At 36.9% G+C, this 16,404-nt stretch overlaps 1 protein-coding gene across 1 annotated transcript in view; it reads right to left on the bottom strand.

Annotated features, from left to right (window-relative positions):
* Nucleotides 1–16,404, bottom strand: part of Nrros (negative regulator of reactive oxygen species) — a 30,311-nt gene that overhangs the window by 5,754 nt on the left and 8,153 nt on the right. The window contains exon 2 of the mRNA XM_046458040.2: nt 25–145. Within this exon, the coding sequence (XP_046313996.1) occupies nt 25–145 (121 nt within the window). The remainder of the gene's footprint in view (nt 1–24; nt 146–16,404) is intronic.

Here is a 16,404-nt window from a genome sequence, read left to right as displayed (position 1 = left end):
TCAGAGTTCAAGGGGGAAACTCACCAACTTGCAACCCCCTTGGGAAGCCACCATGGCCATCCCACTTCCATTCTTCCATTTCATGGTCAAGAAATGAAAACCCAGGCAGAGCCAAAGGGGCAGCAACTCCATCTCAAGGGCAGCACTGTGGACAAAGGAAAAGAAGCAGCATGTAAGGCAAGGGCATTCCAGAAGGTTGCTCTACGTTGGGTAGAAGGAGCCAGTTCCCAGTTCTGTCTGGTCTTAGAGGCCAGCAGCTACATGGAGGTGAAACCCACAGATTATTCAAATACCTCAATTTAACCAACACTTTCAACCTTTCACTGAAACCCTCAACAACAGCTCATTTTCACTTTGCCTCTACCATTTGATGGACAAGTGGCTGAACTCTGAAACTCCAGAGTCCAGCATTGAAGAAGCAGCAAAGGACTTAATCACGTGTCATTGGGTATTTCCCAAGCTTTGTAATTCTGCTGGAGTTTTCTACCCTCCAGTTTAACTCTGCTGAGGCATGGCAGAAACTCAAGAAATATGTGCTGAATGAATAAAAGAACCAATGAAGGGTAAACTGGGACTGAAATACTACTCATGGCCTCAGGCTCTATAATTGAGTTCCTAATTATCTTGCTGACTGAGGCTTTTTTATAATTTTTTTAAAATATTTTATTTTTTAGTTGTAGTTGAACACAATACCTTTATTTCACTTATTTATTTATTTTTTAATGTGGTGCTAAGGATCGAACCCAGGGTCTTGCACGTGTGAGGCAAGCACTTTACCACTGAGCCACCATCCCTGCCTTTTATAATGTTTTTAATTTTTGTTATTTATTAATTGATTACAGTGACCAATTTTTATATCTATCATATACATCATGATGTTTTAAAGTGTACATACAGGTGAAATGACTAATTTGAACTAAGTAACTCATGCATTATTTTATATAATTAGCATTTTTATTCTTAGGACACTTTGATCCATTTTAGTAGCATTTAGAAAGATACAATACATGAGTCAGGATGGCTACAAACACCTACAATCCCAGTGGCACAGAAGACTCAGACAGGAGGTTTGCCAGTTCAGGACCACTGACTGAGGCTTTTAGAAAAGTGTGGATCTCAATGGTCACCTCATTTGAATACAGCCCTTTGAAAAAAGGATTTTGATATTTTACCTGGAAGAGGAAAAAACTTGATGGGAAAATGAATGAGTGTTATGTTTAGATGTGGTGTCCCCCAAAAGCTCATATGTAAGGCAGTGCAAGAAGGTTCAGAGGAGAAATGACTGGGTTGTAAGTGTCTTAACCCAATTAGTGAATTAATCCCCTGATAGGGATTAATGGAGTGGTAACTGAAGTGGTAGAGTGTGGTTGGAGAAGGTGGGAATTGGGGCAAGGCTTAGGAGTATACATTTGTATCCTGCCAGTGGAGACATCTCTCTCTCTCTCTCTCTCTGCTTTCTGATCACCATGTGAGCTGCTTCCCTCTGACACAGTCTTCCACCTTGATGTTCTGCCTCACTTCGGGCCCCAAGGAATGGAGCCGCTCTTCTATGAACTAAGACCTCTGAAACGGTGACCCCCTAAATAAACTTAGTCACAGCAGCAAAAAAACTGACTAAAACAATGAGCAATCTTCAGATGTAATAAAGATTACATAATGAAGTATGGTTATCAGTCCTCTTGCCTGGCTAGTGCACAGAACAGCAGACATAAGAGGGCTTAACATTATACATATGCCATGCTGGTGTGTGGGGGTGATGGTGCAGGCCTGTAATCCCAAAGACTTGGGATGCTGAGGCAGGGGGATTGCAAATTTGAAGACTGCCTTAACAACTTAGTGAGACCCTGTCTCAAAATAAAAAGTGAAAAGGCTGGCTGGGAATGTATCTTAATGGTAAAGTGTCCCTGGTTTCAATCTCCAGTACTAATATATATATATATATATATATATATATATATATATATATATATATATATATATATATATATTAATCATACATATACCAGGAGAAGAATTTTTAGAACTAAGAGGAACCATAAAGGGTATGTATTATATCATCCACCATCACATTTTTACAGTCAAAGGCCCAGAAATAATAATAGCCTATTCAAGGTTCCAGATTGACTGAGTGGTAAGGGGTCCCTCTCTGAGCTCCAGGATGAGTAACTGGGTAATTTCTTTCTCTGTATATTGCATTGACTGACTTCCAGAGTTAACAGTTGGTGGCATCCTCTCCCAGCTTGGCATTGAATGGGAGGCAAGTGCCTGGCCCAGCATTTCATCTGCCTCAGCCCCTCCTTGGCACCCTTGGGAAGGACTGCAGGCTAGCCCTTGTCTCCTCCTGGCCCACTGCTAATGCAAACCTCCTTACCTAGTCCATGCCATTCACAGCCTTTTCTGCTGACACATCTAGGCTACCTTTGGCCCCTTCCTGTTATCCTTTCTTCAAGTAAGTTTACTCATCTCAAAGACTAATTTTAACTTTCTGGTCAGATTTGAATATTCACCAGTGAAAAAAGACTAACAGAAAACCTACATGAAATCAAGTGAATCAACCTCAGCCTGGACTTCTGGCTGGGTTACTTCTCCTTACCACACAGAGAACCTCTAATTCAGAATTCATGCTGGACACTGGGGATCCCCTTCCAGACCCTTTTTTCTGCTTCTGCACCTGTGCAGGAATAATTACCTCATGGCCTGCACAGATGGTAAATGCAGGGCCATATGGGCTCCTGTCCCCAGTATCCTCCCAGTACCCCTGCCATGCACACAAAAATGCCCCCTGAAACCTTGGAATCACATCTCGCCTTGAGATGATTGCCAGATTTAGCAAATGCTGAAATACCTCTTGAGTGTCAGATATATATTTATGCCCAAAACTTATTTATCTGACATTCAAATTTTATTAGATGTCCTGTATTTTATTGATGAGAGATGGGAACCCTGTATATTGAAATACTAAATTGAGATGTGTACACGGCAAGAGTGTAGTTCTTCAGGGACAACATAACTCTCCAGACCAGAATGCCAGATAGTTCTGGTGTCACTTATACCCAGGAAGGTAATTTAATTTCTAGGTCAACAAGTATTTTTCAAATTTAAAATGTATCCTCTCCTTCTTCTGAAACTCAGCCAGCCAGCTAATAAAAAAAATCTTGCTATGCCCCCTGGGCAACTTCTGGAATGAAACATCAGAATATCATGAGAAGATTATGGAGTTTGGAACCTGACAGTCCAGTTTAAATTCTGACTCAGGTACTTGCTGTTTGTCCTTGAGCAATTTATATAAAGTCTCCAAGACTCAGATAATACTTCTGTAAATTGGGAACAATATTAACATTTCAAAAAGTTTTATGAGAATCACACAGCATAATGTATGTGAAAGTGCTTCATGAACGGTGAAGGTAATTAACAATATAATTATTATTTATGAGTTCCAAACACCAATGAGCTGTTGTTGCTACTGCTATGCATAATTTCCAAGAATTCAACAGCTACACAAAGCAGGAAAAAAACAGTGCATAATTCATCTGAAAGGATGACTATTTCATTATATTAACTAAGTGCATAAAAGGTATACAGGAAGATTGGCTTAAAATTATATATTAATAATCCAGAACGAGATTAACTCCAGGGGCAATGACTATGCTGGTAGAGAGTTTTTGTCCTCAGAACTGTGCTTTCCCCTGCTCTGCTGCTCTGTAAGGTCGAGGACTGGCTTCTGAAGGCCCTGCTTCCCAAATCTGCTGTCAGCTGGCCTCCTGCAGGTTTGGCCAAAGGGGGACACTAGTGGGTGGCTAGAAAGCAGAATGAGCAAAGAGTTCAGGGGATTTCTGTCTCTGTCTTGAACAGAGATATCCTTGAGCCTTTCCTAGTGACCCTCAGGCTCTGGTATCATCACTCCTTCCTTCTTTCCTTCACCTACCGAGGGCAGGTCAAAGCCTCCTAAATTGCTCTTCTCTGGGTGGTCTGTCTATTGTCTGTTTGGCTTCTCAGGCTCCTCTGTCATTTGTTGCCAGTTTCCTAAATTAAATTTCCTCTGTTTTAAATAATCTAGATGATTTCTCTTTCCTGATTGGCCCCTGGCTGATCCAATAATATACGTGAGAATGGTCTTGAAGCAGGGCTAAATAAAAAGATGCAATGACTCTAAAAAGAAATAGAAGACTTTCAAATAGTAGCTATTCCGATTGAGAAACACTATTCTAGACTATGAAAGGTTTTTTCAGAGTCATAGCACTGCAAAGAGTCCAAGAGAAACAGCTCAGTATCTCACTGGAAAATCCCATGCGGTCTCCCAGGTGCACAGGACTGCTTCCCCTCCTCCTCCCCAACCCCCAACTGCTACTACTACAGCAGCTGCTGCCTGGGTAGAACTGTAACCTCTTTGCCCCAAGAGCTTTCAGCAAGTGTTATACATATATTACCACATAATCTCTCCTCAAAATAATAGGCTGAAAAAGCTTTAAAGAAAGAAGGCTTATGCAGAAAGCAGTTAGCTATCAAGGTATCTGTGTTAGGGATAAGTATTGACAGATTGGTTTGGGGGAAGGAATCTCCAGAAGCAGAGTAGGCAGGAGTATGTCATAATGTGTAACGCTGATACTCATGAATATGCAAAAGTGTAACTACCTTATGAGATGGAGGGCCCCACAAGAAAGTGGGTCTTCGTTTGTTTAAAAGTAAGGAGCCAATCCCACCTGGCATCTTGGAGAAAGCGAAAGGCAGCTGTTCACAGACTACAGAGAATAAAGACAAAAACCCCAGTCTGTGACCCCTCCAAACCATTCCTACTACCAAGAAGCATCTGAAAGCTCTACCAAGCAGCTTTGGTCCCTTTGACTCTTAGCAGAAAAATCAAGGAAGGTTGAAGCATCTCCCATGATAAGATCCCTCAGAACCCAGCATCCCAGTGGGGATTGCTGGGAACACAGAGTACCATCCTGAACGTCCCCTTGCCAAAACGTGTGCACTGAATCTAGTCATGAGGACACCTCCAATAGATCCAGGCTATATGATGTCCTACAAGACAGGATTTTCCAAAAATCAGGCTTGAAAAACAAAGAAAGGCTGGGAGGGGGCAGGGTAGCAATGTCTGTTCTCAATTACAAGTGACTAATAATAAGCCAATTAGCCACGTGCAATTCATGAATCTGGAGTGCATCTTGGACTTTAAAAAAAAAATAACCAAAAGAAAAAATTTGAGACAGTTGGGGTGGATGATTTAAATATGTATTAATGAAGATGGTTTCATTTACAGATGATATTAGCAGATTTTTTATTGCTATTTTTTTTCGACAATAATGTCCTGTTTGTGTTAAAAAAAATAAAAAGTGCCCTTCTTCTTAGGAAACGCAAGCTGAATTATTTAGAGGTAAAGCTTCATGGTATTTATAATTTGTGTAGATTATTTAAAAATGGCTCAATAGAGAAAGATAAAGCAAACTACTAACTGATCAATCTAGCACTGGGCTTTAACTTTTCTGCACATCTGAAATTTTTCAAAATAAAAAGTTTTTTGTTGTTGGAATTCCTAAAGGAGGAGAAAAAATTATGGTAACCTTTTGTCCACACATTTCCAGGTATTTTTATTAGACTTTTTCAATATTCTTGTCAGGAAGAGGCTCAGTAAATGTTTGCTAGGTTAAAAAAATCAATACATACATAATCTTAAAGATATTCTAAAAGTTTTAATATTTTGGCATTCAAACTAGAGCTTTCAGATGTATTTATTTATTGGAGGGGTGGTGGAACCCAGGGTCACTCTACCACTGAGCTACATCCCCTATCCTTCTTAGTTTTTATTTTGAGACAGGATCTATGCTAGGTTGTCCAGGCTGGCCTCAAACTGTGATCCTCCTGCCTCAGCCTCCTGAATAGCTGGAAGGACAGGCATGCACCTCCATACCCAGCTCCAAATGATCTTTTATACCTATGAGAAGCACTGAGGTATTAGAGCACATGTCCTGATGTAGTTCAGGAAATACAGTTGATGCACAAACATAACTTCCCCTGTCCAGGTGGATTGCTCTGACTAGCACACCCACAGTCCCTCTGGAGGGGCAGCCCTCAGAAGAATCACATGACAGCACCATCAACCACACTAAGCTGCCAGAATCTTGGGGAAGCACTTGAACATAAGTAGTAAATTGTTACCTGACAGCAGCACCCTGTGAATGAGTCTGGTACAAAGACAAGGAAGAGAATTAGGTCGTTAGCAGTAGATTTGAGCTAAAAGGTACAGAGGGAGAAGGTAGAGATGACTTCTTCAGAGATCTTGCCATGGGGAACAGATGCTATGAGGTATATAACAAGGCACATAGAAAAGAATAAAACAGTCAATAGAGGACAGAGAAGATGGAATAGAAAGAATGACTGGAGGATTGACCAAGCTAGCTGAGAGAGGGCGGACAGAGTGGGCTCAGGTTGCCTCCTGATGCCTCAGGGTTTTTTCCAAGTCCAAGGCCATTTACAAGTGTCATATTCTCTCTTGATAAACATCCCTCTACCCCTATCCTCAAGAGCTGGCTCAAATGTTGCATCTTGAAAACAAAAAGAACTGAACTAAAATAGAATTTGGACTCTTTACCCACAAAGTCCCAAGTTTTCACATTCTGTGAGTATTTCAACAAAATTGACACAGGTGCATTAAAATAGTTTTGAAATTACAATCTATAGATTCTATAAAATAGGTCGCTGGGATGTTATAATTTTCTTGAGCATTCAGAAAAGTGTTTTCTCTAATATCTTCTTTGGAGTATAAAAACACAGGTCACAACTGGTCAACAAAAGAACATGAGTAGCAACACATTAGATTTTGTCAGGCAGCAATTCAGTGCAGTATACATTGTCCCTGGGCCCTATTTTTAGGACAGTTACTTTTGTGTGTGTGTGTGTATGTGTATGGTACTGGGGACGAGGTGAATTTGGGAGAGAAGGTGGATTTGGGAAGAGAACGTGGATTTCCCCAGAACGTGATTGTAGACGGCTGGTGTGAGTTCGGGAATAAAGAGTTGCTGTTTGAATCTACAAGCTGTGTGGTGGCTCGTGATTGTGTGCCCAGCCAGACTGCGGCATTTGTGCCCAGCCAGACTGCGGCATTTGGTGGCCCGTACGGGGAACGTCTAAAGCTTAGAGGTAAGTGAAATTTCTCACCCTTGAGGAAGAGAGAAAGAATGGGTGACCAATTCAAAAAACAATGTGTTATTGTTTTGATTTATTTTGTTTTTATTTCAAGTTGCCTGTTCCTAGAACTTTCTCAGGCAAACTGGGGAAAATGGTTGACTCAAGGTTTGAAGTTGTTCGCCTCCGAGCAAGAGAAATTGTTAGAGGAAGGAAGCACCCCAGTGAGACCAAGAACAATTAGGGCATATGTTGATACAATACAAAAATGTAGCCCATGGCTTTTTAAAGATGAGTTATTAAGTATATTAATGGGACCATCATGGTATCCTGTAGAAGGATTTTTCTTCAACAAGAAAGAGAGGGCTAGTTCTGTTTACTATATTTGTCTAAGATCTTGGTTTTTACAGACATCTGATTAATTTACAAAGCTAAAGTGTTAAAATATCAACCACTAAATATGAAATCAAGTACTCTTTACTTATTAAGTTCCATAAGGTAATATATTTAAACATTATGTGTGTTTTCATAAATTGGTAAATGGAAAAATGTTTAATATTGCTTTGTGTCTGTGTCTTTGCTAAAACAAGGTTACTAAGTGTTAAGATTCTATCATGTGTAATTTATATACAAAGAGTAGAAAAATTTTCAGTTGGGTTTCAATTATAGTATTATAGTATCATAAAAACATGAAAGTCTTTCATCTTATTAAAGTGGAGTAATTTTCTAAATCAGAATTTTTATAAGAGTTGTTTCAGAATGTAAATTTATAAAAAGGGTTAACAGTTAAAAAAGATAAAAAGATTCAAGATGTGGGAATATATTTTAATATGGAAGGTTAAAAGAAAAAGAAATGTTTCTAGATGAGATAATCTCTGTGTGGTAAAGTAAAAAGTTGTAAAATGCCACTTAAAAAGATTTTGAGGAAACTAGACTTACTTTAAAAGCTTGAGAAAGGAAGAAAGAAGAAAAAGATATTTGTACATGGCAGATTGAGACAAAGCTTCTCAATGGAGTTAAAAAAAAAAAGCCTTTGGTTGAAGGGCGATTTAAACAGAATCTAAGCCTCGTTTAAAAGAGTGAAGTTGTAGGTGGTGAAAAAGTACATTTAAAAGTACAGTATAGATGATAATTAAAAGGCTTTAAAAGGTTAAATTGAAGGTGGTCGAGATACCTTCATGGCGGAAAAAAGATTGCTTTATTGCATCATTCAAAGCCTAATTAATCTTAAAGGCATTACTTAAAAAAATGGGAAGATAATAGGATAAAAGATATTTAGATAAAGAAGATTAAAAATTTGAAGTGAAAAACTTTAAAGACAGAAGTATAGAAAGTTAAAAAGAAAAAAGATAAAAAAGATATAGGAAGATAGAAAAGATGTAGGAAGACAATAATAAACCCACAAAATAGGAAAAAAAAAAAAACTAGGAGGAAAATAAGCAACTAAGGGTAAAAATACAAACCTTAGGAAAAAAAAAAAACTAGAAGATAGAAATAAGATAGAAAATGGTTGAAAATGTCAAGTAAGGTATTACACAGATAGAAAATGCAAAAAGCTAAGACAACTATTAGATACAGACATATACTTATTAAAGCAAAAAGAGGGAATTGGAAAGGGGTATATATCCCCCATAGATAAACTTAAAATAACCCTTTTTACTCTAAACTTTTAAAATTTGGATTCATAAGGACTTAGTGCTGCGGAAAGGCATATGTATCCAAAAAATGTACATAAGCCTAAAGTACTTTGGAAAGATATTCTAACAGGACAATGGAAAGGTCCTGACCCAGTGATTGTCTGGAGTCGGGGGTCTGTTTGTGTTTTTCCACAGGGAGAACAGCAGCCCATTTGGATTCCAGAGAGATTAACTAAAACAGTTTCTACAGATCGAAAAGAAGATGATTTGACTCAAATCCATAACAGCTGATATCCAGAACTCCAGCTTGGCCATTCTTACATCTGCGACAGTGATTAACCAGGATGCTTTTTTTCAATAGCTATTTTATTATTGCATTTTTCCACATCATAAGGTTCTATTTTTATTTTTTGAGCTCATACAAACCTAGGTTAATGTTTTTCTGATCAGTTTTATTTTTTGACTGTGGAGTTTTTTTAAACATTGCAATGGAGATTTCACCTAGGTAAAGCTACAAGGCCTTTACTATTTTCTTATGTGTTGTACGTTTGTGTACACTCTTGTGTTTTGTGTTGTATGTCTGTATGTGCGTATGTCCATATTTCTTATATGAGGAGCGCTCATGAAAAAATGGATCCGAATTATTATTATTTCTGAATCCAGGGCCTGTGCATTCGAGGCAAGCACTCTATCAACTGAGCTATAGCCCCAGGCCCCAGGACAGTTACTTTTGAACATTAATAATTTGAAATATAGTGCATTCCTTGAAATAAAATAATAACCAAGTTCTAGAAAATATTTTCATGAATACATGTCTTATATCACATATCACTTATGTATGCAATATTTTTTCAGTTGAATATTTAGTAAAAGTAATTTTTGCACAAAGTTTATGACATTTTCACAATGAATTTAAAAATATCTTCAAACACTCTCATCACTCACCTATTACTTTTCTCAAAAGAATACAACTTTAAAAAGATAATATTTTACTTCAAAGTTACATAATTATATATTTATTGCTCAATTTTGGTTTTTGTAGGTGTCCCACATCTGAGATGATGGGATAAAATGGGTTAATAAACCTAAGTGCAAAGTACAAATCTGTACATAATATTTCCAAAAAAGTAGGTGAAATATTTATGATGTTACCTGAACATTTAAATAAATTGCCTAAAATCTGCATCTGGTACTGCATTTTTCAAAGTGCATGCTGCAGATAAGCATGCACTCAGAGGGGACTGGGGTTGTGGCTCAATGGTAGATCGCTCGCCTAGTATATGTGGGGCACTAGGTTCTATCCTCAGCACCACATTTAAAAAATAACAATAATAATAAATAAAATAAGAGTATTGTGTCCATCTACAACTAAAAAATAATATATAAAAAATAATCAACCAGAGATGTTAAAACTGGAGGGTGAAAAATTGTTGGGAAATAAAATATTAATGTAATTTTTTTTTTAGAGAGAGAGAAGAGAGATTTTTTTTTAATATTTATTTTTCAGTTTTCGGCAGACACAACATCTTTATTTTATTTTATGTGGTGCTGAGAATCGAACCCAGCGCCCCACACATGCCAGGTGAACGTGTTACCGCTTGAGCCACATCCCCAGCCCCTTAATGTAATTTTAAAGCATTTCCCTACTGGTTACTTGTTAATTTTACAAAAGCAAAAATGGAAACTTACGGTGGGGAAACCAGGAGATACCTCAACCAAATGCTCAAATTATTATAGAGGCATCACTAGGCACTTTTGAATGTTTCCAAAATTCAATTTTGAAAATTTTACTGGGTCAACTTTGAATACAGACTGGATGAAATAATAGTGTTATATCAACATTATCTTTTCAGACTTTATCATTATTCTGTGGTTATACAAGAAACTGTCCTTCTTGGGAAATGTGTACTGAAATATCTATATCTGTAGAGAGGAAAAAGTAAAAGTGACACACAAAATGTTAATAATTGTTAAATCTGGATGAACAGTCTGGGTCCTTTTTAATTGCAACTTTTCTGCATTTGAAATTTCTTTTAAAAATAAACAAAATGTGATATATATATATACTCAATAGAATATTACTCAGCTTTAAAGAAGAGTGAAATTATGGCATTTGTCAGTAAATGGTTGGAGTTGGAGAATATCAGGCTAAGTGAAATAAGCCAATCCCACAAAACCATAATCCCAATGTTTTCTCTAATATGCGTATACTAATTCACAATAAGGCGGGGGGTGGGGCACTAGGGAAGAATAGCATTACCCTAGACTAGGTAGAAGGAAGTGATGGGAGGAGAGGGAGGGGAATGTGGGAATAGGAAAGATAGTAGAATGAAATAGACATTATTACTGTATGTATATATGTTACTATGAGACTAATATGACTCTGCAACATGTACAACTCAGAAAACTGAAAAATTGTATCCCATCTATGTATGATATATCAAAGTGCATAAATGCATTCTACTATCATTATAACTAATTAAAACAAATTTTAAAAATCAAAAATATACAAATAAGTTCCCCAAAATTAACTCATGAAAATACAAAATGCTTTTGAAAAATTCATTCTAATACGAATTACATTTATGTAACACATGAAAAATTGTCTCTTTTGAATACTGATACATCATAATGTTAAAAAAAAAATCTGTGTGCCAGAGTCATGGCACAAGCCAGTATCCCAGCTATTCAGGAGGATGAGACAGAAGGACTGTCTTGAGGCCAGACTGGGAAACTTAAGCAAGACCTTCTCTCTCTCTCTCTCTCTCTCTCTCTCTCTCTCACACACACACACACACACACACACACACACACACACACACACACACAACTCTGTTTATAAAACTAAACTTATTTGCAAGATTCTTGCTTGGATATATATTTATACCAAGGAAATATCTTAACAAAACATATTAACTGCTTAAAACATAACCTGGCAAAGAAAAGACAAAGAGAGGAGCAGAAGGAGTAAGAAAGCCAGAGAGACATTTTGGTTCAAACTTTTAACACTAAAACTATTCAATTTTTAATACCTTTATTTTATTTATTTATTTTTTATGTGGTGCTAAGGATTGAACTCAGCGCCTCACACTGGGCAAGGGCTGGGCAAGTGCTCTACCACTGAGCTATAATCCCAACCCAAAAACTATTTAATTTTTGATAAGTGAGATTAGAATTACTTTGATAATTAGCTATTAAATCTGAAATGTTTAAAACTTTAAAAAAGATACCATATGGTCCTATTCCCTAAAAATAAGCCACAATATGGGCTTTTAAAATATGAGTTTATTCAGCCATAAAAATGAAATTATGTCATTGCAGGAAAATGGATGGAACTAGAGAACAAAATAAGCCAAACTCAGAAAGTTAAGGGATGTATGTTTTCTCTCATATGCAGAAGTTAGAAAGGAAAAAGGAAAAGAACAGTGAGGGCAGATCTCATGGAAATCAAAGGGAGTTCAGTAGAGGAAAGAGACCAAAGGGTGGGAGGTGAGGAGGGACGGGGGATGTTTTGGGGAGTGATATTGGCGACATTAGACGGTTACATTGCGTGCATGTATGAAAATGTAATAACAAATCCCATCATTATGAACCACTATAATATACCAATTAAAAATGTGGAAAAATGAGATACAATGCATATACCATAAAATTTACTCTTTAAAAATGTACAGTTTAGTTTATTCACAATGTTGAGCAATCATCAATACTATGCAATCCCAGAGTATTTGCATTGCCCCCAAAAGAAAGCTCATATTATTAGCAGTCACTCCCCATTTCCAACTTTCCCCCATCCCCTGGATACTACTAGTGTACTTTCTGAATATGGATTTGCCTATTCAAGACATTTTATGGGCTGGGGCTGTAGCTCAGTGGTAGAGCGCTTGCCTCACATATGTGAGGCACTGGGTCTAATCCTCAGCACCACACATAAGAAAATAAATAAATACATAAAAAGATATTGTGACCATTTACAATTAAAAAACATTTTTAAAAAAAAAAAAAAAAAGACATTTTAGCTGGGCTCATTGGCACACACCTGTAATCCCAGCGGCTTAGAAGGCTGAGACAGGAAGACCATGGGTTCAGCAAGTGAGAAGCTAAGCAATTCAGTGAGACCCTGTCTCTAAACAAAACACAAAATAGGGCTGAGGATGTGGCTCAGTGGTTGAGTGTCCCTGAGTTCAGTCCCCACTACAAAAAAAAAAAAAATTATATAAATAGAATCAAACAATACGTGACCTTCTATTTCTGGCTTCTCTCACTTAGCATAATGCATTCAAAGTTCATTTATGTTGTAGCAAATATCAGTACTTCATTTCTTTTAAATACCACTAAAATTCCATTGTATGTATGAATATACCACATTTTGTTTATGTTTCATTCATCAGTTGATTGACATTTGGGTTGTTTCCACTTTGGGGCTATTATGTGTAATGCTATTATGAACATTCATGTACAAGTTTGTGTGTGGGCATGCTTTCAATTCTCTTGCGTATATACCAAGGAGCAGAATTATTGAAATTGTTTTGTTTTAAGGAATTGGGGATGAACCCAGTGCCTTGCTCGTGTACTCTACCACTGAACCATAACCCAGCCCTATTTAACATTTTGTTGTTGTTGTTTTTAGTTTATACATGACAGTAGAGTATATTTTGATGTATTTATATAAACATGGAGTACATCTTCTTCTAATTAGGATTACAGTTTTGTGGTTGTACATGATGTGCAGATTCAGTGTGTGTATTCATATATGTACCTAGGAAAGTTAAGTCAGATTTCCTAATTCTGTCCCCCATTCCTTCCCTTCATTCTCCTTTGTCTAATCTACTGAACTTTCATTCCCCTCCCCCCTTGTTGTGTGTTAGCATCCATATATCAGAGAGAACAACTGACCCCTATTTGGGGGGGAATTGGCTTATTTCACTTAGCATAACAGTCTCCAGATTCATCCATTTACCAGCAAAAGCCATTATTTTTTACCCAGCCCTATTTAACTTTTTGAGACACTGCCAGACTGTTTTCCAAAGGGGCTGCTCTGTTTTACATTCAATCAACAGTATAAGAAGGTTCTTAATTTCTCTACATCCTTTCCAGCACCATTATTACCTGTCATTTTTAATTATTGTCATCTTAGTGAGTATGAAGTAGGATATATTGTGTTTTTATTTCCATTTCCCTAATGACTAAAGATATTGGGAATCTTTAAATGTATTTACTGACCATTTCTGTATCTTTGGAGATATGTCCATGTGTACTCTTAAAATCCAAAATTTTTTAAGTAGATTTTGAAATTACATGTAAAAGAAAATAAAAGAACCAGCTATATACTCTCATAAATTAATGCATTTCTGTGTTTTACAAATAGCTAATATTCAAATGCTGGGTGCATTAAAAAAGAACTTGTAAATTGAGGGTTAAGGCAACAGAGCATTTAGAATTGTGACATATGAATTCAAATCATGTGATTCATTTCTCTGACTTTCTCTTAATAATGTATTTTTTTTAAATATAGCAATACAATGGTTTTTGAGTTTTCTTCTCTTAAGAATCATCCTATGCCCTGTAAGTGGAAAAGCAAATTGGCACACCTTTTCTGAAAGACAGTTTGGCATAATTTATCAAAGACTTGAAAGCATGAATTCTTTGTGATTCAATAATTCCATTTCCAGGAACTTATTCTTAGGAATTAAAAGCATGTAAAAAATATTCAAATGAATATAAAGCATGGATTCTTTGCGATTTAATAATTCCATTTCCAGGAACTTATTCTTAGGAATTAAAAGCATGTAAAAATATTTAAATGAATATTCATTACAACATTAGTAATAATAATTAAAAAGTTGATGTTGGGAGCAGTGCTGCACACCTGTAACGCTAGCTACTTGGGAGGCCAAGGCAGGAGGATCATGAGTTAGAGTCTAGCCTGAGCAACTAAGCAAAACCCTATCTCAAGATATTAAAAAAAAAACAAAAAAAAAACAGATGGTGGCTCACAGCTATAATCCCAACAGTGTAGGAAACTGAGACAGAATAATCATGATTTCAAAGCCAGCCTCAGCAATACAGTGGGCCCCTAAGCAACTAAGTGATCCCTATCTCTAAATAAAATATAAAAAGGGTTGGGGATATAGCTCAGTAGTTGAGCACTCCTGGGTTTAATCCTTGGTACCAAAAAAAAAAATGTTAATAAAAGAGTGGAAATCAGCATAAGTCAGAAGTCCAACAATGGAAAGAATGGTTAAATACATTATGATGCAACTATATGACAGGACTCGTGTGCTGCAATGAAAAAAAAAAATTGGTAGATATATATATGACCTGAAAAAAATATTAATAGAATAGTATTAGGAAAAAAGGAACGTGCAAACAAAATATAATTCCAAGATTTTTTAAACTTTACATGTATCTGCATATTTTCAATAAAATTCTTGAAGGGACACATCAGAATCTTAACATGGGAGAATTGTACACTGTTTACTTTTTCTACATCTGTATATTTTTTCTTCTTTGTATTTTCTATTTTTTCAACAATCAACTTCAATTGAAAAGAAGTTCTAAAGGAACAGAATAAATCTGTTATAATTTAAAAATTAAAATATGCATCATAATCAGAACCTAATAAATATCACTGACATAGAGAATTTCTTATAGATACTTAGAATTGAAATTATTGTAAGTGTGCTTCAAATGATTTTGTTTAGAGTTAGTGGGAAAAAGTAACATTGACTAATGATTAAGAAAAGTTTAATTTTTTTTTTTTTGTGTGTGTATGTGTGTGTTGCTGGGGATCGAACCCAGGGCCTTGTGCTTGCGAGGCGAGCACTCTTCCAACTGAGCTACATCCCCAGCAAGAAAAGTTTTATTATGGACATCACTTTTCCTTTTCAGGGTGAAGAGGATTTAGATTTGGGGTTTCATGTTGGCAAATTAGTCCCTGGAAAGGCATCTGTCAAGGGAGAAGGAAGACCCAGGCCAAGGGGACAGATGGAACAAGTTCAAAGCCTGACTCTGACCTTGGGCCTTAATTTCGTCCCAGTAAAATGGGAATTACAGTGCCTGTGATGCAGATTGCTGCAATATTAGGACAAGTTTTTTTTTTGTTTGGTTTTGTTTTGTATTTTGTTTTTTGCTTTTTTAATGTTCAAAAAAATAGTCTTTGTCATTATTACAGCATCCCTGCAGGATGTCAACCTGCCTGCACTCACACTCACCCACAGAGGGAAATCACTACCTTGGAAGCCGCTGATTGGACTACTGGGTCCCCCTCACACTGGTCTCTGGGGCTTGGATTCCCCTTTCAGCCTGAACAAGTAAAGAGTTGTATTATTTGAATTTGTTGGAAGGCAACTTGAAGCATGGTCCTGAGAATTTGTCTAAGAAAGGACAGTTCTGTTGCATGTGACCCTCATTCAAATGTCTTAAAATGACCATCCTTTTGAAAAGAACTGGAGCAGTTTCTGGGGACCCCCACCAATTCTCCAGGGATCATAGCAATAACTAAGGACTAGCCCACCATTTTGGATGTGATAACACTCAGGCCGAGCGATAGAAGGTGCTCAGGGAATGCCCTGCAATGGTTTCCAAGCACTGGTCAGGAGTCCCACCCTAAGCAGTGCACTCCTGTTCAACTAGGGCTCTGACC

Source organism: Marmota monax, unplaced genomic scaffold (assembly GCF_021218885.2).
Source record: "Marmota monax isolate L192 unplaced genomic scaffold, Marmota_monax_Labrador192_F-V1.1 WCK01_AAM20220418_F8-fsc00052, whole genome shotgun sequence".
NCBI classification, from domain to species: domain Eukaryota; kingdom Metazoa; phylum Chordata; class Mammalia; order Rodentia; family Sciuridae; genus Marmota; species Marmota monax.
This window is presented reverse-complemented; position numbering and strand designations above follow the sequence as displayed.